Raw genomic sequence first — 24193 nt, 5'->3', positions numbered from 1 at the left:
ACTGGCTTTTTGCGTGGGTGCCAGGGCTGGCACTCAGGCTCTTGTTTGCCTGGCAAGCACTTCACCTGCAGAGCCATCTCCCTTGGACTCGGTGCCTTTAAGAAACCCACCTCATTCATTTCTTACCCTCCTCCCCCTTCCTCTTGGTACCCTTTTCCCAAAATAGTCTCTCTACTGTTTTAGCATCCTAGTTCCTTATTTTGTTTTTGAGAAAGAGTCTAAGTGATCCAGAGCTTGATCTGTAGACCAGGCTGGCCTCGAACTCACAAAGCTCCTCCTGGCTCTGTCTCTTGAGTGCTGGGATTAAAGGAATGAGCCCCCATAATTGGCTCGTGACCTTTAAGGGAAAAAGTCCCTTTTTACAAGGGACTGGGGAGAAGGCTCAGAAGTGCCAAGAAACGTACATAAATGCCAGATGGGTGTGGAGGCCTCAGAAGGCAGAGACAGAGGATTCCCAGAGCAAGGTGGGTAGGAAAGCAGCCATATCAGTGAGCTCTAGGTTGGGTTGAGGGAGCCTGCCCCAGTGAATAATGGGTAGCCATAATGACGGGTCTCACACGAATGACATTAACGCTGGCCTACCTCTACACATGTGTACCGCACATATACAAAACATGCATACACGCACATCACATGTATGAAAATAGATTTCAGATACGTAAGGAAAGCTGCTATCTTCTCAGCTTCCAACCACCCTCAACACAATTTTCTACATTATAAGATGTATCCGGACACTTTTCAGTTCCATGTTTAAAATATTAGCAAGTTTTCGCTGTGAACTCTCCTCCTTCCTGATACGCCTGGCTTTTTATCTGTGTTCTCCCTCACCGACCTTTAACCTTTGTCCTGAGCAAGACCCTTAACTCTTTCATGGTTTCCTCCCTCATTTCCATGGAACATATGCCCCGTAGCTTTTAAAGAAAGAATGCTTGTGAGTTTTTATTTTTCTGAGAGGAGTTTTAGTAGTGCTGGCTGGCCTATTATTTGGTGTCCTCCTGCCTCAGCCTCTTGGATATGCCAGGACAGTCACCCCCATCACATCTGCTCACTGCCTGCGTTGGCAGTGGGATTATCTTGATGTTACCTTCGGGAGAACTGAAATGGTGCTTACTCGAACCATTTTCTGTGGGGTTTATTCTCTCATGAAAACTGGGCAGAGAAGGCTGAGAAATAACTTTTTGGGGTGCTCTGGCTACTTATTCTTGCGTGGAAGGGGAACTACAATACGTATTTTGTCATTGTAACTGTCCTGGGGCATGGCAGACACCAGTATAATAAAGGAGGTGGACGGTCTTTGCATTTGCAAGTGGTACGTTTTCAGATGCTTTGTGAGCAGTAGCCAGGGCTGGCTGAAATGCCAGTTCCGGGAATGTATCCAGAGAAAGGAAGGGGTGGCCGTTCTTGGCTGAGTCATTGTGGTGGCCACTCAGAGAGGCATGAAGCAGGAGGTTCCCCTCCTGGGAAGTCCCTCCACTGGTGATCTCAAGGCCTGCGGAAAGGGTGGTGGTGATGCTTCTTTGGGGTCAGTGACAACTACGGGGGCAGGGAAAGTTCCGGACACCTGCCTGGGTGGCCCCTCAGGAGCCAGCAGTGAGGCCACCAGCCTGGCACTGGGGCTGGCTTGCTGTTGAGACTGTGGTAGCCAGCGGTATGAAATCCTGGTGGGAAGATGTGAGCATGCTGTGAAAGGCCATGGCGTTGGAGCTGGGATGGTGCAGTTCTGGAGTCAGCACCTACAAGGAGGCCCCAGCTTCTTCCCAGCTGATTGGAGGCAGTGCGGCTGTAGTTCCTTCAGAGGATACCAGGGGAGCATCCGAAGCCATGGTGTCCTTTACATCCTGTGGAGGACAATGCCTCAGCTACGCAGGCGCGGTTGTTCGTAGCTAATCAAGGGTTATGCCATGGAGGCCTCACACTGCGGGCCTGGAAACATTTTAACTCTGGTTTTCTCACTTCTTAGCAGAGGAACCCTCAGAATCACCCCCGCCATCATCTGAGAAGACCCCACTAGAACCCACCGGACCTTCAGAGGATGCCCCCACTGAGCCACCCCACCTGACCCCGCTGCCAGAGGACCCTGCCAGACCGCCACAGACAGGCCAGCGGCCAATACTGCCCCAGAAGCCCCTGCAACCACCACCTTTGCCTGCCTGGCCTCGCCGCCCAGGGCTGCCCTTCCTGCCTGGCTCGAGTGGGGTCAGCATGGAGACGGGAGAAGCTGGGCCTCCAGGCAGGATGGGCGTGTCCGGAAGGGGCCTGCCCCAGGGAGTGGATGGACAGATGGGGCAGGGGCCCATCCCTAGCTCAGAAGGCTATGCAGGGGCACCAGGTGAGTCTGCCCTTCAGAAGGCCCAGAATGGCCGACTGCTCTAGCCTATGCCTGGTGCTGTGTGTGTGCACTGTGGTGAACTTTCCACCTTTGGGGTAAAGTTCAGAAGGGTAGCTTCCAAGGACACTAGAGTTTGGAGGAACCACATTTTTTCTGATCTGACATGTAGATATTGAGAACACCTCAGGACTGCAAGAGAAATAAAAAGGTAACTGTCCCTGTCGTGGGTGAGAGCCATGACTTAGCCCGAGTCAGTCCCTAAAGCCATCTCTGTCTGTGGCCATCCCAGCCGCACTCAAGGTACATCTGTGTCCCAAGCACACCTACTGGGGACCATGCATAGTCCCTTTCCAATCAGATTCGGTTGGCTCCTCCCAGTGATCTGATACACCAATAACTGGTTTAGGACTATGGCTGTCTGGTAAGGTGGGACACTGGAGAGGAGACACCTGCTCTTAGTCACCGTGGCTGTGGCCATCACAGTTGCTTTTTCTAGAAGGAGTCCATCGTGTTTCCGTTCCAGGGATGCTTATGTTCTTTTGGGCCGTTTGCACATCTGTCCCACCATGCTTGTACACACACCCCTAACGAATGCTGTGTGTGTCGTGAGGAAGGCGCGCGAGGCTGTCGGTGGGCTCTCCTTGCCTTAGGCTGGCACTGCTGTCTAAGCGTGAGCTGGCAGGTGAAGAAGACATCTCTGAACTTGTGTTCTTGCTCTGTTTCCAGAGCCCAATTCAAGCACTTAGGTGAAGGAAGCATTCTGGAAAATACCAGCTCAGGATTTAACGCTTTTCACTCTCTTCTTTTTCAGGCTACCCCAAGTCACCCCCTGTAGCTACCCCAGGTACGTCCTGATTGGAACTGTTTTCCTTGGCGGTCTCTGCCCTGCACTTCCTGCCTTCTTCCCTCGGCACTGCAGGCATGGGTGGAGCCTAGAGCCTAGCCCTTCCACACCCAACAGCCCCGCCCTGAGGTCCTGGCCTCTAGGGACTGAAACCCTAGAGAGGCTCGGAGGCAAGAGTTTTCCTCCTACGCTGTCTCTGTTCATGTTTTCCGAGGGGAGCGCTGGGTGGGCTGGGCTCTGTGTGGTCCTGATGAGCTTTCTGGGGCCCAGGCTTTATTGGATCAGGCAAGCAGCTCCCTAGATGATTCTCTTTATGTACCCAGCACCACACAGCGCGTTCTTCCTTACACATACATTCAGCTTTCTGTGTGTTCATATGAAGTGTCCACGTGCCTCATCCCTGTCCAGTTCAGCTTCTCTGTACTAGTTGTTGGTCTATCGAGGGCAGGCTCCGGACCTTTAACATAGCTTGTACCCCAATCTACATCAACACTTTCAGAAGACAGGCTGGTCCATGTGCTCTTGCCTCTCTCTGCCCTAGGGGTGCCACTGCCTGCCCTGGTATCCTTTTCAGCCGGTCTCACCCAGAAGCCTTTCCCCAGTGACGGAGGCGTCGTCCTCTTTAATAAGGTGCTGGTCAACGATGGAGGCGTATACAACCCTGCCACTGGTGAGTGCGGGGGGGGGGGGGGGGGAGGGGGGCTTCCGGCTTGCTTTATGCAGATGCAGGTACCCCCACCTCATCCTGTGTTGGTCCTCTGAAGCAGCTCTGTCACCGAACCTCCAGCTCCTGGGCTGCAGGTGCAGAAGGCCTCATCACACACAAGCTGTGCTTTCTCCAGAAGGGGCCTCACACACTGAGACAGAACTGCACCGTGAGCTTTGGCGTCTCCGCAGCACCTACGCCTGTCTCCAGGGAGTCCTGTGCGGAGTGTGGTGGAAGCTGGTACAGCTGTGACAGCACAGCCACCTTTCCCTTCTTCCAGCTGGCACTGTGTCACACACCTGTTCTAGGCCACCTCCCGATGTGCTGTCACAGAGTCCTTCCGGACAGCCAGGCTTGGGGCTTTCCCTCCCCCGGGATGCTTCCCGTCTGGACCGTGGGCACTGCCTCCTTGCTCTCGCAGTTACGACTGCTGTTTATGTAGGCAGGGTCCTCAGCATCTTCCGGGTAATTTTTAGCCACTCTCTCCACAGTCCCCTGCCTGGTTACCATCTGGCTAAGTCACACTGGTTCCGAAATGTCAGGCCTCAGTGTCAGACAGAGAAAGAATTCAGGTATCCAGACTGTTTACAGCAAATCTCAGCAAGCTGTCTAAATCTGTGCTTAGAGGTTTGGTGCCAGAGTTGGGGTTGCTTTCCGGCTATGTTGGCTGTAGGAACCCCTTATTCTCACACAGGCTGGTGATCTTCGCAAGCAGGCTAACAGCCACATTTTTCTCCTTCGGAGAACTAGTCTCAACAGCAGGTCAGTGCTATCAAGGAAGTTCTACGCAATTTTGAGCTAGACTTGCCCCCACCAGACAGGCAAATAAAAACTTGGCCCAGCACCTCCTGAAAGATTCTAGGAGTTATAAACAGGATACAATTGAAATAGTAAGCATGGGAGGGGAAAGGAAAGCCTCAGTCAGACTTAAAGGCTAGGTTCTGAGTATAACGACCTGGGACCCGCCCCCCCCGGGATGGAGGCTCTGAGTGGTTCCCCTCTAGCCTGGGACCCGCCCCTTCTGGGATGGAGGCTCTGAGTGGTTCACCTTTAGCCTGGGACCCGCCCTTCCTGGGATGGAGGTTCTGAGTGGCTCCCCTCTAGCCTGGGACCCGCCCCTTCTGGGATGGAGGCTCTGAGTGGTTCCCCTCGAGCCTGGGACCCGCCCCTCCTGGGATGGAGGCTCTGAGTGGTTCCCCTCTAGCCTGGGACCCGCCCCCCCTGGGATGGAGGCTCTGAGTGGTTCCCCTCGAGCCTGGGACCCGCCCCCCCTGGGATGGAGGCTCTGAGTGGTTCCCCTCGAGCCTGGGACCCGCCCCCCCTGGGATGGAGGTTCTGAGTGGCTCCCCTCGAGCCTGGGACCCGCCCCCCCTGGGATGGAGGCTCTGAGTGGTTCCCCTCTAGCCTGGGACCCGCCCCCCCTGGGATGGAGGCTCTGAGTGGTTCCCCTCTAGCCTGGGACCCGCCCCCCCTGGGATGGAGGTTCTGAGTGGCTCCCCTCTAGCCTGGGACCCGCCCCCCCTGGGATGGAGGTTCTGAGTGGTTCACCTCTAGCCTGGGACCCGCCCCTCCTGGGATGGAGGCTCTGAGTGGTTCACCTCGAGCCTGGGACCCGCCCCCCCTGGGATGGAGGTTCTGAGTGGTTCCCCTCTAGCTACTTCCCAGAGCATGTGGACACCGAGTTAGTGGATAACAGGGCTTCTGGCCATGAGTGAATAGCACCTGTATCCAAGAGGCTGAATCTTCTAGACGAGGAGAGTTAGCCTGGCCTCCTAGGGCTGGGTGGTTCAGTATCTGCCTTTTCTTGGGTTAGGCAAGTTTCATTCTCATCAGCTGTCTTATGAATGGGGTCCAGCAGCCTAGCTTTTGGGTATACGCAATGAGGAGAAATGCCCCAAGAGACAGGCAGGGTTTAGGAAGATGGTTTTTAACATGGCAAGGGCTGGGTCTTGGGCCCAAGTCTTCAGGAAGCACATGCCATTGTACACGGCAGGGCGGGAATGTTGGTGGAACTGGCTGCCTGTCCCAGCAGGGTCAAGGCTGGTTTGTCTTCTAGCCTTCTGCTATGGTTAGATGAGGAGAATCACACTACTCCAAGTCCCGGGTTATTGGAGCTTTCGTTCTGGTCGTTACAAGCTTAGGACGGTGGGCTATGAAATGAGGACCACACCAGCATGCGCTGAGTGGCCTGAGTCTGTGGGTGCAGCGGGAGAGCCACACCGGGGTTCATCTTCATACTGAAAAACAGGTGCGGCTGGGTGGCACCATCTCCCAAGCAACAAGCCTTCTACAAGTTTGGTGACTAACTATCCTGATTTGTCCAGGGCTTCGGGTGCTAAAAGCCAGGGACAATTAGAGGCAACTTGAAGTGGCCTCGTACGGTGAATGGGCGGCGGAGGCACCAGATGGGCTCACCTGTCTGCCTGCATTTTCCTAGGGATCTTCACGGCGCCGTACGACGGGCGCTACTTGATCACTGCCACCCTCACCCCCGAGAGAGATGCCTACGTGGAGGCAGTACTGTCTGTGTCCAACGCCAGTGTTGCCCAGCTGCATACAGCTGGGTACAGGAGAGAGTTCCTGGAATACCACCGTCCCCCTGGGGCTGTGCACACCTGCGGGGGCCCAGGCGCCTTCCACCTCATTGTGCACTTGAAGGCAGGGGATGGGGTCAATGTTGTGGTGACTGGGGGCAGGCTGGCTCACACAGACTTTGATGAAATGTACTCCACCTTCAGTGGTGTTTTCCTGTATCCTTTCCTTTCCCACCTCTAGGGAGGCCAAGGGAGGAAGGTTGTAAAAACTCCAAAGCTTTAATATATTCAGTGTGTGTCACTGGCGCACGCCCCACCCGCCCCCAGGATAAAGGTCTTCCCTCACTGTAGAGACTGCCACCCCTCAGGCGTTTCCAGACAGCCTTGGAAGTGACACATGGTTAAGGAGGCCCCCATTTTTCTGGAACTCTAACTGGGCAGCCAGAAGACTTGGCAAGTCCCTTTGGCTGCAAGCCGGCTTCTGGACTGGGCCTATGCGGTGCTACCTGTGGAGGCTGCAGCTGCTGCCCAACTGGGCAGGGCCTGCTGCAGCTGGACAACCTGTAGCTGGCCTTCCCTGGAGGACACTGGAGCGGGTGCCTCTCCCTAGGCTGCACACAGGAGAGTTTGAACACTGAAGTGCTGAAGGGGCCTGGGCCCAGAGTGGAATCTGGGCTACCCCACACTCGGCTTTGTTACCGCCTGGGACTCATCTCTCATCACCTGGGCCCTGCTACAAAGGGGGGGTGCAACAGACATTATTTATGAAGCTTGTTGGGCTCCTTAAATGACTTGTACGATATAAGTGCAAAGACAGGGAGCGTCAATAAAGATGTCACTATCACCTTATGTTCCTCTTCTGTATCTCAGACCTTATGGACTGGGGGGTAGGGGGGGAGCAACCTAGAAAACTTTTTATGGCTGTAAAAAGTAATCTTGTGTGTGAATTAATTCCAGCCTCTAAACTGCTACCTTCCGGCTTCCAGGCTGTACACATTTGGGTTCTGATTTTGGCTGCTAAACAGGGACCAGATGTCCTTGAAGGTCAGGGCCTACTGCAGCCCTGGAGCTGAAGAGGGGACTGTAGGGGAAGTGGTCTGCTTACAGGCGGACGAGACTGCTCACTGGCAGAGACAGCACTGTGGACTCGAGTTCCTAAGCAACACGAGGCCCCGATATAACCCAGATGGCCGACTGGAAGCTGAGCTCATCTGAGAGGGCAGGCACACGGGTCTAGGAGGCCTAGCATCATGGTCCTCTCCCAGCAATCCAAAAGCTCTACGTACATATGGGACATTTAGCTCGGCGGCTTTTGCTAACCAGCTTTGGGGCAAGCACCCGCAGGGAAAGGCAACTCCCCCAGGTCCCTCGTAGAAGATACAGACAGGGAAACCAGGGTGTCAACAGTTGTATTCTTAGCCCAGTTGGCACAAGAGGCCAATGCTATAAAAATGCCTTGGGTTTCACGGGTTGTTGGAAGGACGGGCCTGGACTGCGGTTTTTAGAGCTCCCTGTTTCTACAGCTGGGGAGTTGGCTACAGAGTATCCTTGCCTGTCCTAGCAATGACTAATGGAAAAACCCACAGCAGCAGTGTTTTTCAGGAAAACCCGGCTGGCACACGGGCGTTTTCGCCCTTTCCTCTCGCACTCTTCTTTGACCTTGTTCAGTGCCAAACTGGCCAAGTGCTCAGTGGCCCAAGGCAGGGACCTGACACTAGACGCATGGCCACTGTATGCCCGGCTTCCACACAGGTCTCTAGAGCATCAACTAGAGCTCGGCCCGCCAGTGTGTGTGACTTACCTTCCTGGACCCAACAGGCAAAGTGGAGCGAGCCCATACTCGCTGCAGGACAAAAGGGAATGAAAGCCAGACGCAGCCCATGCAGGATACAGGTTTAAAAGGGTAGAACCTATCTTTTTTTGGAGATGGAAAATAGAACCTAATTTTTTTTTTGGAGATGCCTGTCTGTGGGAGGAGAGTTTGGAGCAGCCCCCCTAAGTCACCACACCCCTCAAGTCATGTGCCCATGAGTCATCGGTAGACACTGAACTGAAGTACTTAGGCTTATGGTTTCAATGGCCTATAAGACATTTTGAGAGTCTAGTTGTCACTCAGCTGGTCAAGCAATCCTCCCAAACAGGGACGGGCACACACCACATGGCCACGATGATCAGGGTACAACTTGTGAAAGGAGTTCTTGATTACTGAGAAAAAGGACAGTATTTACGAACGACTGGGGCTTTCTGCCGGACATGCACACCACCAAACAGGACCATCTGAATGACTACCCAGGAGGACCGCAAGTCTGCTCCGGGCCGATTCCAGATCATTCCCGCTGACAAGCATTCTGTTTCCCCACATTTACAACACATGGACCCTGTCTGCCTCCTAAACGTACACTTGTTTTCATACGCCATCGTATGATGGGAAGGAGGAACACACACAGGTCTGCACAGAAGGGACGGACAGACCAGGTCCTCTGGGCTCCACACTCAGTACTTCAAACTGCTTGAGGAAAACCCCAGTTCTTTATAGCCAGACTCTTTCTAGGCCAAAGGATACTACCAGAAGACCTGTGGCTTCTCTCAGCCCAGCCTCGCATCCCAGGAAAGCAGCATCAAACACAGAGTTTTTATGATATGATCTGGACCTGAGGGGACAAGGACACCACTCTTGTCATTGCCTATGTGACGTGGGTTGGGACGTTCACTCTGTTGTCTGCTGGGAACATCAGGATGGTAGCTGCCACATACCTCAAGAGGGGCTTATAAAAAGGTTGAGTGGACCCCTAGGGGGCTCTGAGGGCTGGTGTGCTAGCCACACTATAGGGGAACTGACACAGGAATCAATCACTACTCGGCAGAACCTACAAGGCAGAGACATCAGTTCCTGTGGCTGGAGCTTCACTTCTGGAATCAGGGTTTACATGTGAGCAACAGGAAGAGGTTCCTCCTTTAGACAAAAACGCTATTCATATAGAACTGATAATTATAATTATCAATCTCTGGCACTAATACAGATAAGATGGTCAAACATCCTCTAAAGGAAAGAGCCCAATGCACTCGGTTTATGTTAGTTTATTATTGTAACATTTTGTTGTGAACATCAAACACTGCACCAAAATATGAGCCATTCATCTGAAGACATCTTTACCATGACTGAGGCACTGCGCTGGGGTTTACAATTACACAACCTAAACTGCTTAGTGACAATGCTGTCTGATTATCAAATGTCATCGGCTGAACACAGTTATGAAAAGAGCAATCTTCCCTCTGCCTTCAAATCAAAATGAAAGGTTTTCACCTGGAAAGAGCACTGACTTCACCCGGTTTTAAATAAATCCCAGCATGCTCAGAAACGAGGTGTCCCAGAGCTACGCAATAACGCTGCAAGTTCCCTGCAGCAATCAACTGCAAGAGGAGAAGGTGTTCCCGTCGTCCTAACCGTTCCTTCAGCAGCACTGCAGAAGGGCAAAGGGGCTGCAAGGACAGAGCCTCCCCGCCACTCAGCTCTGGTCCTTGTCCATTGTTTTTAGCAGCTTTAGTTTTGGGTCATCACAATAGTACGTTTCTTTCCAACTGAAACTATGCAGATGGGTTAGACCACAGGAAGTGCAGTCCTGATCACAGGGCTAAGTGTGCATCCTACACAGCCTGATGGAGGGAGAGCAGCCATCAGTTCTACTACAGTGCTTCAACACTCGACATCAAAGCCAACACTGAAGTTAGAGTGAGCTGGAGGACAGAGGGCAAGGCCGACAGCGACTCTGAGGCCAGTCTGCCAACAGTGCCCCGGCAGCATCACCTGCCACTGGCAACAAGGGAGATACTGCAACAAGCCATCTAAGGGTTTGTGTGCAAACACACTCGAGGGCATCTCTCTTTCACAGAAAGAACAAATGTCATTTGTAACAAATGGCAATGGATTTTCAGCACAAACCTAATACTTCAGAACACTACAGCAATAGTAATCATCTACTTTTAGCAAGAAGACTCCTTTAAATAAGGAAAAAGAGTTACATTCATTAGCCTAAATACCCACTGATCAATCTGTAGTGACAAGTGCAGGGCTAATGGAGACGGGGAGAAGAGCAGCACAGGCCAGGAGCCCCACAACCTAAGCTGGGCCCTCTGAGAAGGCCCATGTGTCCAAAGAAAAGAGTGTCAAGGAAAAGGAAACAGGCTGCTGAGGCAAAGACTCCACAAAGGACAAACTGAAACTGTCTGAGGAAACATGATGAGATTTTCTGTACCATAGAGATTCTACTGAGCTCAGGGTAAGCGCACACAATTCTTACTCCATAAACCAAAGGGTGCTAAATCCCAGGCGGTGCTGAGACCTTGACAGCATCATGTGGCCACGTGGCTGCTCTACAAATCTTACTTCACTGCCTGGGAAGAATTTCACATAAACAACTGAGTTTCCCTATACCTAACACAAATAACTCATGAAGGAGACACGGGCTATTTATAGTGAGGCCAGCACTGTGGAAGCCTGCATTGCCCCCTCTGTGAGCACTGCCTCCAGTGGTTCTGCCACCGAAAACTACGCTCAAAGGTATTTTTCTTCTATTAAAGAATGTTACGTGGTCGCTGCATTCAACTGCAATACTGAAACGAGGCAGGGACACTCAACTCTCCAATCTGGAAAATAACCTCCCTTTCTAAGCCAACTGGGCGAAGCAAACTGAAACACTGTGACAGGGCCAGCCGTCCAGCCGCAGGGTGCAGGGCTGACGTGGGACCATCTTTCCCCGCAGTGCCCGCTCTGCTCAGCCTTCATATCCACCATCCAAGAGGGCTGTACCAAGAACCAGTGAAGGTCCTGGGACGCCTTCCGCCAACACTTCTCTTGATGTTTGCACTGCAGTGACTGTCCACACCCTGTTGATCAGAGGCTGTGGAGAGTCCAGGACATAACTCCCTGTCACATCTGTCCTGACATTTGACAAGAGAGCGTAACTAGGCCAGTGCATGCTGCTGCCAAGAAAATGCAGGGGTACCCACATCCCCACGAGGCTTCATCTGCAGTATCAACTGTGTGAACTAGACGATGGACTGGGGCCACTGCTGCGGTGCTGGCTCTCCACAGGCGCTCCATGACCCTCTCTCCCATGCCTCCAGGGACTCATTACATGGTTGAAGTCCAAATGACTGGTCAATGCTGCCAGCCAGGGGCTTTTCCCCTGGCAACTCTGAAGCCAGAACTTCAGAAATCCTTTCCTGAAATACCTACTCACCAGGGGCCACTTCAGCCAGAAGATAGCGTCAGAGGAAAGGGTGACTCCCAGGACCCAGCGCAGCTGCCTTTCTATGCTTGTGAGGCAAAGCTGCTGCCTTTTCTGTATTCCAAACCAATTTCTCAGGATTACTCCAGATATAAAATGTGCACTTGTTCTTCTGGCTAGGGCAGAGCAGTAACTCAAACGGCTTCTTTCTCCTTGGGAAGCAGGCACAGGAGAGGAGAGGATGATGCCAAGGTGCTCTCTCCTCAGAAGCCCACGCTGCTAGAGTTGGGATCATGGCGCTGCACACAGTTGCTGGGGATGCCCATCTTGGCACACGAAGCCGTTGTCCTAGTTCAGGGACCAAGAGCAGAAGTGTCCCGAGGGGACATGGACACGTAGCCAGCAACACTAACAGACTTCTGGAGAAAGCCCTGGTTACAGAGAGAAACCATCAACCGAGCAGTGGAAATTTTAACTCTTTACTGTGTAGTAATGTGCTGGTCGTTCTTGTTTAGTTTCTGATTTCTGCCATTCTAAGTCTTGCAGCCGAGGGGCGCAGCACACGGGCTCCACAGAAAGCATGAGAGGAAGCCCAGGTGATGGAGCACAGGCTTGTACCTCAGGCTAAGGCCCTTAATCCTCTGTCCAGGTGCTGAGGGCGGCAGTACCAGCTTCGGGGACCCTGTCCCTGTTCTGGAAAGCAGGTTCCTGACTGCAGGCTCCGGGGTCTTCATCTCTAAGAGGCCAGTTACTTCCCCTGTTGGGAGGCAGGTGAGTGTCCCCACCCTGCTGTATAGGCTTCGTTCAAGCTAGGTCATCCAGGTCCACATCAGGGATTGGGTCTCGCCAGTAACAGAAGGAACTGAACTCTGGGCATGGAAAAGCAGAATTCTGTTCCTTACTGAGAAGTGGGAACACGTGTTCTACAAGCTCACTCAGCCTGTGATACCTGGAAGGAAATGGGAAGACATACAAGCTGTTATCTAACAACTCATGTTTAGCAAAGACATGGGTTGTGAGGCTGGCTATTCAGATTATACGAAAGGGCTGCTCAGTACTTACTCAGAGCTCGGCCCCATCCCAGGGTGCACACTGTCTTCACACATAAAATAACCAGAGACTCCCTAAGCCACTACCCACAGAGAATGCTCACACAGGTACAGCTTTACTCCTCCTGGCTGGGCCCCGTCTCAGTTCTTATGTGTCCTCAGCTGTATATGGCTGCAACACGAATGCACTTACGATGACTTGTTTCCTTTGGTCCTTTCTTGTATTAATTCCCCCTTCGGATTCACGGTGAATATCCTACAGTCTGGAACTCCGACTTGTGTGTAAGCATAGACATCCTGCAGAAGACACCAAAACTTAGCTGGCTCCTCATAGGCCAGAACCACTACATGGGCTGAAGACGGGAAATCTTGAGACAAATCCAGAAAGTGCACAGGGAGTCAGAAATGGGCAGCAAAGAGCAAATCAAGATCCTCCGAGAATACTGCAGTAACACCTTTAGTAGTCCAGATATGGAGGACTCCCCTCCCCCATAAGATACAGTACACAAGGCAGGGTGAGAATTTGCATCATGGTTCTGGTGTAGACCAAGGGCATGGCTTCAGACCAGTTAGAACACAGGCAGAACTGACTGAGGAAATAAATTCAAAGGGGTTTGGGGGTGGGGTGGGCGAGGATATCCTCTGTATACATTCTTGGGGCCAAAAGGTAACTATAGGACTTTCCCAACTTCTAGGGAAATTTGAATAAGCCTGGCCTCTAGTGCAGATCCTGGCTACTCAAGCAGCTGAGGCAAGATTTCAAGTTCAAAGGCTGCCTAAGCTACAGAATGGGTAACTTACTGAGATCCTGTTTCAACAAAAAATGTACAAAGGGACCAGAGGGGTACTCATGGCTGAGAGCACTTGCTGCTCTGCAGAGGGACCTGGTTTGATTTCTAGCACCCACATGGTGGCTCACAACCACCTGTAACTCCAGTTCTAGGAGATCTGATGCCCTTGCTCTTCCACTGGCATCAGGCACACATGTGGTTCTCTCTATATATGTGTAGACGAAGCACTCATACACAAAAAATAAATGAAAACACACTCCAAAGACACTTACGTTAGGACGGTTTCCAAAGGCAGCGTAGAAGGGCTGCTTGGACGGGGCAAACAGGTTCTTAATATCATTCAGACACTCGATTTTGAACTTCTCTGGTTTCTTCTCTATCACTTCCCTAAAGAAGAGGAATACAACCACCAATTGGAAATGGCAGTTTCTACCAGAGTCTGTTCTTAGATCTTCACCTTCACGTCGCCCCATGTTCCTAACAACCCGCAGGCACCGTCAGCATTCTTCGTCTTTTGCTAGTCCATCCTGCGATGGAGTATTTGGGTAATAACACTTTCCCTTCATCATCTTAGAGCACTTCAGGGAGCCAACAAATGACAAAACACAGACACTCTACAGCCTGAGGGACCGGTTAGAGTTCTGTCTCCACCACTCCCCCAGCCCCCAGTGGAGGAGCCCAGCACGCCCAGCCCACGGGAAAGTTACCTGTGGAAGGCAGAGAACAGACTGCTGGGAGACAGCATCAGAGGGCCTCGGGGCAAGATGGTGCCCTTGTCATTGACCCAGTGCAGATAACCTCGGGTCATGTCGGCCATGCCAATGGCGCGAGCAGAACAGTATAGAAACTTGTAACCGTTCCTAACAGACAGACAAAAACAGCACAAACGCACACACAAACAATCCGGTTAGCCATGTCCTGTGGATACAGGAAAACTTTTTTTTTCTTTTAAAATATCCAAATAAGTTCCTCTCTTTTACTTTGAAAATGAAATTACTGAACGCAGAAGGAAACCAGTTAGGGTTAGAAACCATGGACAAAACAGAGGCATATGTAAAAACAGATTGTGTTAAACTGCAAAGTGACTTGCACTGATTTAATACATGCTGCACCTAGTTCAGAAAGGTCCAGAGTGGACAAAACTGGACTATATGTAAGGTATTTGCTGTAAAGGATCTAAGGGGCCTTATTTAGTTTGTAGGTCACAAACCAATCTATAGGACAGGAGGTATAATTACACCTGAGTAACTGACATATTCTGACTTTCATAGCATTTTATTCTCAACTCAAGCTGAAGACGGAACTGTATCTCAAGATCAGTGGCACGCAGACATGCTAGGATCCCAAAAAGGAAGGCATGGCTTCCCTTGAGGAACTGTTTTCCACGCATGCTTATGCTACCAGTAAATAAACCAGACATTAAAGTCAGCTCTCCTGATAAATCCTAGCTACAAATAGTTACAGTTCTGATGACCTAGGAAAGTTAGTGATTCCCAGAACTTAGCTGAGTTATGGCAGGTAAAACACAATAATAGGATACCAAGTACACAACACTTTTGAAAACAAAACCAAAAAATACCTAGCCATAAACACACAATGTATACAGATCTGTATTATTTTTCTCTAGTTCTTGGTCAAAACAAAACTGGGAAGAGGACACTCAGAAATGGGTACTCACTCATTGATGGAATGGTAGAGCTTCGCTATACCCTGATGAGTCCAGTCTTTACCCAGCTGTGGGAGAATTTGTCCCAAAGCATCAGACCTGGTAAGAGGGTAGAAATAGAAACAGACACCAGAAACCAACATAGAGAGCTGAGCATTTTCATACTGGCTGCCAGTAAGCACTAGAACTGGGGACACTGTCTCAAGGTGGTTTCACCTGACTTCATGTAAAGGCAGGGCAGCCCTGCAGTGACATACCCTGAGGTGCTCCCACAGGGGAGTTACAGGAACGCACAGTATTTATTTTCAGAGATAATCCACTAGCACATCTTTTTTCTCTCATTCCCTAAAATCTTAAACAGTTTGTCTTCACTGAATATTAGAATTTGGGGACCAAGTGGCCAAATCTTTCCAAGTTACATTTGAGAAATCATTTGTACGGTTCCACACACCTCCCCCTCACCCATAAAAAATGACGCCATTCGGGCTGTTTTTAGTATATCTCAGGGCATATGGTTTAAAAGACACTCTCATTATTGCTGGGTTCTGACTGCTTCCCCAACCCATATCCTTCCTGCTACCCACAATATGCTCCAGCTTACTTGGTTATTGTTCCATCAATGTCAGAAATGATGATTTTGTCATTCCAGTTCCACAGGTAGATGGTACCCGCACAACGACAGGTACCCTGATACTGGGTTGTAATACTGAATACAACGTCATTGGGGCCGTCATGGAGCTTCAATTTTGCCTTTTATAAAAAGCACAACATTAAAGAAAGCTGAAAATCCATACTTTGGAGCAGAGTTTAACTCTTTAAAATGAAACTCAGAGCATGTGGTTTCTCTGGTGTTAGCTAGCCCCGACTCATGCATGGTTATAATGGTTGAGGAGACACATTGCTTGAGTACTGTTTTCCAGTCCCAAGGATTTCCTGATACCCTATACAAAACAAAACCTCCCTATCGTCCATCACACCTAAAATCACTATTCACTGCCCTGGTCACAGCCTCATGCTCAACCCAGGAAAACCATTTCACAGGACAACTGCGTCAAAGTGAGAGGGAAGAAATTGCATTTAAGATGTCATTGCTCTGCTGTTATGAATGCCAAGCAGCAGCATGTGGTCCTGCGCTGAATGAGCAGTAAGATTCACCAGAGAAACCCAGGTCACACGCTCCTTGAGTGGTCCTAACTGCTCACCAGGACTTGGGGTGCTGTTCTCCTAGAGAAGCACATATATAAGCACAACTCTACTGCGTAATACTTACTATCTGGTCCGAGGAGAGTCGGAGAGACTTCTTATATGAAGCTGTGCTACAGTGACTCAGTGTCTCCATGGAGATGGTTTCAACTTTGATTGTTTCTTCCAACTCCTGCGACCCCTCATCACTAGAAGAATCATTCTCTGCAGGCCTAATCAACAAACTAGTCACAAAGAGCCAGGCTACTGACAGATGAGAGGGCTTATAATTTAGGACAAGAAAATAAACAAGTGTTACATAACCATAAGCCAAGTCTCCACAAGACTGAGGCAGAAGGATCTGTTCAAGCTTTGGCTATATTAAAACATCATTGGACATAGCAGGAAATATTTCTAAATTTAGAAAATTCCCTTTATACTTCCTTTCCGAGAGAAAGTAAGGAGAGTGAGAAGATGAACCCCAGACTAGGATTACCACTGTGGGAGTGAGATCAAAGGACAGGGTTGGAATGTAAGCACACACAACACAACCGAGCCACTCAAATGCCCAAATCCACCCTTCAGAAGCTTTTTAATATCCCTTCTGCCACTTGAAAAGCAGGGAGTAGGGGTACCAGCGGGGCAGTCCTGATTATGTCCGGGATCCCTTCCTAAAGTTCTGCCTTTCCTAGTAGCCTGGCTCTGTGATGGGCGCAGTATTAGAAGCAATGCTGTGTATTTAAGGCCTGCAAACTGGGAAAGGCATTCCTTATCTACCAAGTGCCACAGACAAGCCACTTACTGTCGTGTCTTTCTACAGGAAAAAGGTATTATGGCTAAAATTCAGCAGAATTGCCAAGATCAACTTTGATCTTATACCCAGGCAGGATTGCCAGTGCCGTGAGCTAGGAGAAAGGACAGGGCACCCACCTGGCACTGGCTGGCTCCTCAGCACTGGAAGGTAGGTCATTTGTTGGCGGGACCTCAGATTTTCCCTCCTTGGTCTCTGGTAGCTGGACAGAAAGATGATAATGTCAGTGTACAATGTTTTCTCCAAACTTCGGCTGTAATCCTTGCTAGGAAACGAAAACCTCCATCCATGACTGCAAACTTGAGGAACTTTTTCCACTTGAAGTTGAAGGGCAGAAATCACACACTGCTTGTAAAAAGCTATTCACAAAATATAACTGGCCCAATGGTCAGGTATCTGGTTGAGACATCTGGACTGCACCATGGAAGTAATTACTGGTGCCTTCTCCTGTCTGTCACCTACAGAAGGGAGAAAGGCAGCCCGACCACACTGATGTGGACATGAACTTGGTAAAGGCAAGACCACCCTCTGTTATCTGAAAAACAACAGTGAAACTCCCAGAATTCCCTTCTTTAGAAGGCTCTCTGGACAAACCTGCTCTCCTGCTACTTTGTTAAAAGGGACATTCTGCATGTTTGTATGTGGATTGTGCATGATATAACCTCTGTTCACACCTGAGAGCTAACAAGGAAGCAGAAAGAGTAGTGTTCTGGAGTCAAATTCAAGTTCCGCCCCAGCTCCACCCTCACTACTCACAGGGCTTCACCCAGCTCTGCCTACAAAGTCCAAGCTTCCTAAAAAACCAGCAGCTCAAACATCTGTAGAAAGCAGCAGCATAGCACCTGCATGCAGCAATGCCTCAGAACTGCCATGCAGTGCCCGTACCCTGCTTTTATGAGTGGTAGAGAAAGTGTTATGTTAACACAAATCAGTCATTACCTGTTTGGTCATGCTTTCTCTCTTACGCCAAAACCACCACCGACCAGATTTCTTTGGCATCTTGTCTTTAACCCAGGACTCGACCGTGGCCTGCAAACAGTCAGTGTGGGTAAGCACAGGCGATCTAGCCGTTGTAATCACCGACTCCTCACTACCATTCTATAGGACAGGGCTTTACTACAGAATGAGAGACGCTCTACACAGCTCAGGAGGAAAGGCCATGCACTCCTTGGAAATGACAAGGCTCCAGCACAGGTTTGTGTGAGGCCCAGTGGACCTCAGGGTTCGGCAAGCACACCTCTTATTCTTGGAATCTGGGGCTTTTATGATACAAAGTCTGAGAAGGAGTGATCTTGTGGTGAGCAGAAAGTTCTCTGTAACAGACATGCCACCTGCAATCTAACTCAGCCACATGAACGTCACCTTTCGGAAGCCCACTTCTTGCTGTTTCTCCCCATATTGAGAAGAATTTTTAACAGATGATGTAGTAAGACTGGGGACTGCACTCAGACCTTCACACGTTCACAGAAGTGCTCTACCACAGAGCACTCAGTCTGCAGCTCAGAAACTGGGATACATAAATACTTAACAAAAATGGGGACAAGTGGTAGGCCAGGTGGTTGCCTAGGATTTAGTGAATACAGCAGTTTGGATACTAAACTCAGAACCTTGACTAGAATCCAGTAATAGAGAATATAAACTTTTGGACTGCTGTATGTTAGATACTTTGAAGGAGACTTCAAATGCAGATCACTCACCTTAGGTAAACTCTTCTGGAATACTTGCAAGCTAAGGATCATGGGAGCAGCCAAAGCCCAGTTGTAGTAACTATGAGAAATAAAAATTGTGCAAACCCATCACACAGAGAGTCAGAAGCAAAAGCAGGGTTTAGGGGCAGGGCTGGAGCCTAGAGAGCGTCGGGGGACCAGAGGAAAAGTGAAAGAATAATCTTATCAAATTGCTTATTCTCTCCAATAAAGAGATGAACAACTAAATTGTGAAGATCTGCTTTAAGCCAAACTTTTGTGAGCCGAGAAGCAGTAAGACTCATAAAACAGAGACAGTATCGCACCAGCTCAGGTCAAAAGGTGAAGGTTCAGGCTCACTTGTAAATCATTGTGTTCTCATTTGTGTGATAACAAATCTTACAGCAAGGAAAACAATGGCAGTTGGAAACTGTGGAGTACTTAGCAAGGATCAAGGCAATGGTGTTTACCGGTTATATATCCGTATTACAAGGTTCGGGTTGTCGATAAGGCCAGGGTTTTCTGCAAACTCATGGTAAGTGATGATATGCTCCATGAACTTTTCTGTAAAGTAAAGCAGCCATCAGCATGTGAGAGGCACAGATCTCTGGACGGTCACAGCACTCAGCACTAAAGGACTTGTGGGCTTAAAAAGGCTTTTAGAGGAAACTGTTTTCCACGTTTATCAAAAGACACTTTCATAGTTTTAGGACTCAAACTAAACCCCAAACCAAAATATAATAAACCCCCACCCCCTTTCTAACACTCCGTGAACCCTGCTGCCATCTGAAGCAGTTCTGGGGAGAGGGGACAAAGGGCAGCGCTAATGTGATGTGCCAGTCACGGAAGGAGCGCTGCCTTCCAGGAAAAGCAAATACAGGTAGGGGCCAAACCCAGAAAAGTTGTAACTTCAAGTGAATACGAAGTGGGTAAAGGCAGGACAACTGAGGGGTCACATCTGCCTGGACTGCAAAGGTCAACCCAGGCAAGCTGATCCAGTGCTGTTCACAGTACAATAGCGGGGGTCAGGTGGAGCTAGTGGTGCACTGGCAGTTAACTCTTAACACAGGAGGTGGGGAGCAAAGGCTGCAAGAACATGGGGTGGACATCTCTCAAGCCTGAAACAGAAGGCAATCAGACTGTTTACTCAGTGGACAGACACCGCCCCACAGCTTCAGTCTTCCCTTATTGAGTCCTGAGCTTGTCAGGAAGGCAGCTAGGCGCTCCCCACAGGTTCCTCAGCAGTTTCACACACACGCAACATCAATGGGACGTGATCCTACCCTGCCGCTCTGCAGACAGAGCAGCCCGTAAGTTATCAGTTTCCGAGTGTGAAATTAGAGTCTCACAAAAGAGGTCCTTACGGAACTACCCCCTACACACAAAGGCACTGTGAGACTCTAAGACAAGGCTTTATGAAAAGGTACCCACATGCACACAAAGCCAGTCAAGAATTTATGGTAACTGAAAGTAGATTTCATTAATATCTTCCCCTCATGCCAGTAATTTACTGAACAGAGGTCTGGGCACAAATCAAGCCATGACCAGGCTTGCCCTTCTGAGGTGAAGACAGGCATGGCTGTCCAGCATACCTTTAGAAATCTCTCCATTCTCACTGAGGCCTCCACAGAGGGAGAGAGTGACATCAGGCAAGTCCATGGCAGAGTCTGAGAGGCACTCGGTGCCACTGTCTGCAGCTGCACTTCCCACAGACTGTGGGGACTGAGAGCCAGAGAGTGTGTCGGGTTCAGGCCATTGCCGGGAGCCGGGATCGGTGTCACTGTGGCAGACACAAGGAAGGAGAACAAGGATTTATTCCAAATACATGGTCCTCTCGAATCCTACGAGGAACAGACGGGAAATCAAACGTAACTTCTGGGGTGTATGAGTGCATGATGTATGCATGTAAGTACAAGGTAACAAACACACATGAAAAGGTCAGAGTATGGGGTTAAGCCAGGTGTTTTCTATCACTCTGAGACTTACCTGCTGTAAACATGTAAGTTCAGGCTTCCTGAACTGCAACTTGCCATTTGGGCCAGGCTGGTCGACGACAGAGCTCCTGGGATCTACCTGTCTCTACCACTCAAGGCTGGAGAGTTAGAGGTACATAAAGTGCTATGCCCTGTTTATGTGGGGGCTGGGGATCTGGACTTGGGGTTCTTATGGTTCTCATAGTTAACTGCTCTTATCCACCAAGCCATCTTCCCAATGACCCTGCTCCACAGCTTTTTAAAGTAGAGTTTAAAAATAGCCGGGTGGCAGTGTGCACGCAGCACTCAGGAGGCAGAAGCAGGCGATCTCTGTGAGTTCGAGACCAGCCTGGTCTACAAGAGCTAGTTCCAGGACAGGCTCCAAAACCACAGAGAAACCCTGTCTCAAAAAACAAACAAACACAAAACAACAAAAAGCCTCACATTATAAACGACAGCAGCAGGAATCTGAGGACTGAGAGATTAACTACAAATGTAGTAAACACTTCTCATGGTGCCAGCGTTTCCACTGGCCTTCCTGACTCTAACTAAAGGGGTAGAAGAGCTAAAAGCACTTACTCAAATTGCCACAATGAAATAACAGGACAGTTAAGAAAAATCTGACATTTGGAAGCCCTTTGATCACTGCCTTCCAAGAAAAAGGGCACGGTAATATACAGTCTGTAGAAAATTACTAAGTCCAAAGCTGTGTTCTGAAAACAAAACCCAAGGCTTTCCTGAATTCATCTTAATACTATCCCAAACTAGCCTAATTTAAAAGCAGAAACACTCAAGGACAAAGTACTCAGGAGGCCTGACCCTCTAGAACAATGCAGACTGTCTGTATAGCAGCGAGGCCTGAACCTCACTACCCTGAGAGTATTTTGAGACAAGGCACAGAAAGCCTGGTGCCAGACGGAGCGCACACTGGACGTTTGGAACGGAGCTTAAATGTGAAGTAAGGAGATGGCACGTCACGTTTCTCGGTCACAATGGAAACTACTCTAATATTTGAGATGCTCGGATTGCTCACCTAGAAGCCAGCTCGCCCTCCTTTTTTGAGAACTGGGGATTGAACCCAGGAGCCTCATGTGTGGCGAGGCAGGCACTGGGCTGCTAAGTGACACCACCAACCCAAGAAGCCAGGGTCTTTCACCAAACACGGCACACCTGGTGACATGAACGTGTACTCCTGGAAACATCTAAGGGCTGAGGAGCAGGTGGCAGCAGACTGTAGAAATGCAGGCGTGTTCTCACGGGAAGTTGTTTATGTGTGGGAATTCCCTCTTATAGCAATGCACGCCTTCAAACTAAGGGGAAACTGACAGAGAGGTGGGCTCCTCACAAAAGCCACGCCCACTGAGATATGGCAATGCAGCCACTCATGCGGCGAGAGAGGGAGGCACAGTCACACTTGGAGAAAACTTTAACTCTGTCAGCACCTGACTAAGCTGCGGAAGTGGGAGACAGCGGTCTCACACTCCTCCCGTCCCCATCTGAGACAGAGGAAGGCCTGTGTGTGGGCCTCCCAACACTAGTGACGGAACGCTAGCCCAACAGTAAGACATGGAGCTTTATCAGTGACGGCAGCTGGTGTCATCCAGCCAGAAGGGCATGTCAACATGCGGGCTGCCTTCTGACTCAGCACGCTGCCAAACCCACAGGAATGATGGGACACGTGTGAACATCAGCTGTGAAATTCTGACTATTTAGTAATATAGAGTGCCGGTCACAACAGAGCACACTCGTATGCAGTAAGAGAGCCTATGACATGCCCCAGTTTTCAGTCCTTCCGCTACATGTGGCTAATCAACAGCAAAACTGTAACCAAGTTCCACTGCATTAGTGACGATTTCCTTTGTTCTATTATGAACTCCAGCTGGCTGCCCTGAAACTCGTTATGCAGACCAAGCTGGCCTCTAACTCACAGAAATCTACCTGCTTCTGCCTCCTGAGTGCTGGGTTAAATTGAAGTGTGTGCCAGCATGTTTGGCCTTGCTCCCTATTTTTTAATAGGGATATTTTAAAAAATCCAATATAAAACTAAAGTAAAAGGACTGGGAAATGAGAGAAAGCCATAATTCTAACAGATCACATTTTAATTTTTTCTACCCTTAAAAAAACTGGACCAATTTCAGTTTTTTCATCTATAAAAACCCATTACTTCAAATAAAGTATGTGGGTATTTTAAGATAGTCTACTATACAGAGTTACGAACAAACTTTAAGAACCTCTCAAAAATATCTGTTAAAAATCTTAAATATATGTATATCAATCTCATTCCAAGTAAAAAATGAAGTAGGTTTTCCCAATAAATCATATAAAACAATGCTTGTATATAGTGCACAGTAAATTCAAACCACATTTTCTGAGAATAAAATTAAGTTTTATAATCAGTATATTAAGTAGTAGTTCCTTTTAGGATAAAATGAACTTGGGAACACGGTTAACATACATTGTGTTTGAAGTTCATGGATGAGTTACCTTAAAATAATGAGGGATAGGAAGAAGGGACTATGGGCATTAGGGGGACACAGGGTCCCCGAGAATGGGGCCTTAGAAGACTCAGGTTCAGAAGTGGATTCACATTCTTCAAAGGAGTGAAGAAATTCTTTGTAAAATGTTTGTAAATTAAAAAGTGCTGTTTAAAACACACAAATGAAACAAATGCCAAAGAATTCCTCAAGTGTATTCAGTTTGTTATTAAGGACTATAAAGAGCACTAAACTAGGCCCGCAGGATGGCTGAGCAGGTGGAGCGCTTGCTGAGAGAGCCTGACAGCCTGTGGAGCGCAGAGAGGACGGACCCCGCTGTCCTCTGCCTTCCACAAGTGTGCACTGTAGCACCAGCATCTCTCTCTCTCTCCCTCTCCCTCTCCCTCTCTCTCTCTCTCTCTCTCTCACACACACACACACACACACACCTCTTACGCAGGTCTCTCTCCCTCCTTATTGTACTAAATGTTTCATAAACAACACATTATTTTCAAGCCACTGCACTCAAAACAACACACACTATCTGAGAGCTTCCCCAACCCGAAGCATAAGCAGATTTAGCTAAAGACCATCACTCTGTTCCTCTTGCTCAGATGAAACAACTGGGGTTTCTCAAGTTGTTCACATCTCACCGCACAAACACACACTACCTTTTAGGGAAATAGAGAGCTGCCACTTCAGGCTCAAGAGCCTTTAAGTCATCAAGGTAAATGTCGTCAGGGCCCTGGTGCTGACTTCTTTTGTGGACACCTGTTATTAAAAGAAAAACACACCAGAGATAAGAATTTGTTCTCTATTTACCAACTCTGCAATAGTACCAAGTTTTCTAAACAGAATGGGCCACTATCCACCTAAAGCAAGGTCCAAAGATCAATCCCTAGAAGGGTTCCTGCCTTGCCC

At 49.3% G+C, this 24193-nt stretch overlaps 2 protein-coding genes across 6 annotated transcripts in view; one reads left to right on the top strand and one right to left on the bottom strand.

Moving 5' to 3' along the window:
* The window catches only part of Emilin2 (elastin microfibril interfacer 2), a 57559-nt gene extending 50313 nt beyond the window's left edge, over positions 1–7246 (top strand). The window contains exons 5-8 of one of the 2 annotated variants that reach the window (XM_075956216.1): positions 1964–2329; positions 3141–3173; positions 3715–3843; positions 6317–7246. In XM_075956216.1, coding sequence (XP_075812331.1) covers positions 1964–2329; positions 3141–3173; positions 3715–3843; positions 6317–6654 — 866 coding nt within the window. In that variant the 3' untranslated portion in view covers positions 6655–7246. Of the gene's footprint in view, positions 1–1960; positions 2330–3140; positions 3174–3714; positions 3844–6316 lie in introns of both variants that reach the window. The other variant, XM_075956215.1, reaches the window with a different exon arrangement.
* A 2230-nt stretch (positions 7247–9476) lies between these two features.
* Positions 9477–24193, bottom strand: part of Lpin2 (lipin 2) — a 66551-nt gene continuing 51834 nt past the window's right edge. For all 4 annotated transcript variants that reach the window (XM_075956441.1, XM_075956439.1, XM_075956440.1 and 1 more), the window contains 13 exons: positions 23944–24043; positions 20418–20605; positions 19296–19389; positions 18838–18907; positions 18080–18169; positions 17260–17342; positions 16418–16562; positions 15749–15897; positions 15160–15246; positions 14189–14341; positions 13754–13868; positions 12884–12987; positions 9477–12590 (listed from right to left, as the gene is read on the bottom strand). In XM_075956441.1, coding sequence (XP_075812556.1) covers positions 12446–12590; positions 12884–12987; positions 13754–13868; positions 14189–14341; positions 15160–15246; positions 15749–15897; positions 16418–16562; positions 17260–17342; positions 18080–18169; positions 18838–18907; positions 19296–19389; positions 20418–20605; positions 23944–24043 — 1523 coding nt within the window. In that variant the 3' untranslated portion in view covers positions 9477–12445. The remainder of the gene's footprint in view (positions 12591–12883; positions 12988–13753; positions 13869–14188; positions 14342–15159; positions 15247–15748; positions 15898–16417; positions 16563–17259; positions 17343–18079; positions 18170–18837; positions 18908–19295; positions 19390–20417; positions 20606–23943; positions 24044–24193) is intronic.

This window comes from Microtus pennsylvanicus, chromosome 22 (genome assembly GCF_037038515.1).
Source record: "Microtus pennsylvanicus isolate mMicPen1 chromosome 22, mMicPen1.hap1, whole genome shotgun sequence".
In the NCBI taxonomy this organism is placed as follows: domain Eukaryota; kingdom Metazoa; phylum Chordata; class Mammalia; order Rodentia; family Cricetidae; genus Microtus; species Microtus pennsylvanicus.
Note: the sequence above shows the minus strand (reverse complement) of the source record. Positions and strands in the feature narration are given on the sequence as shown.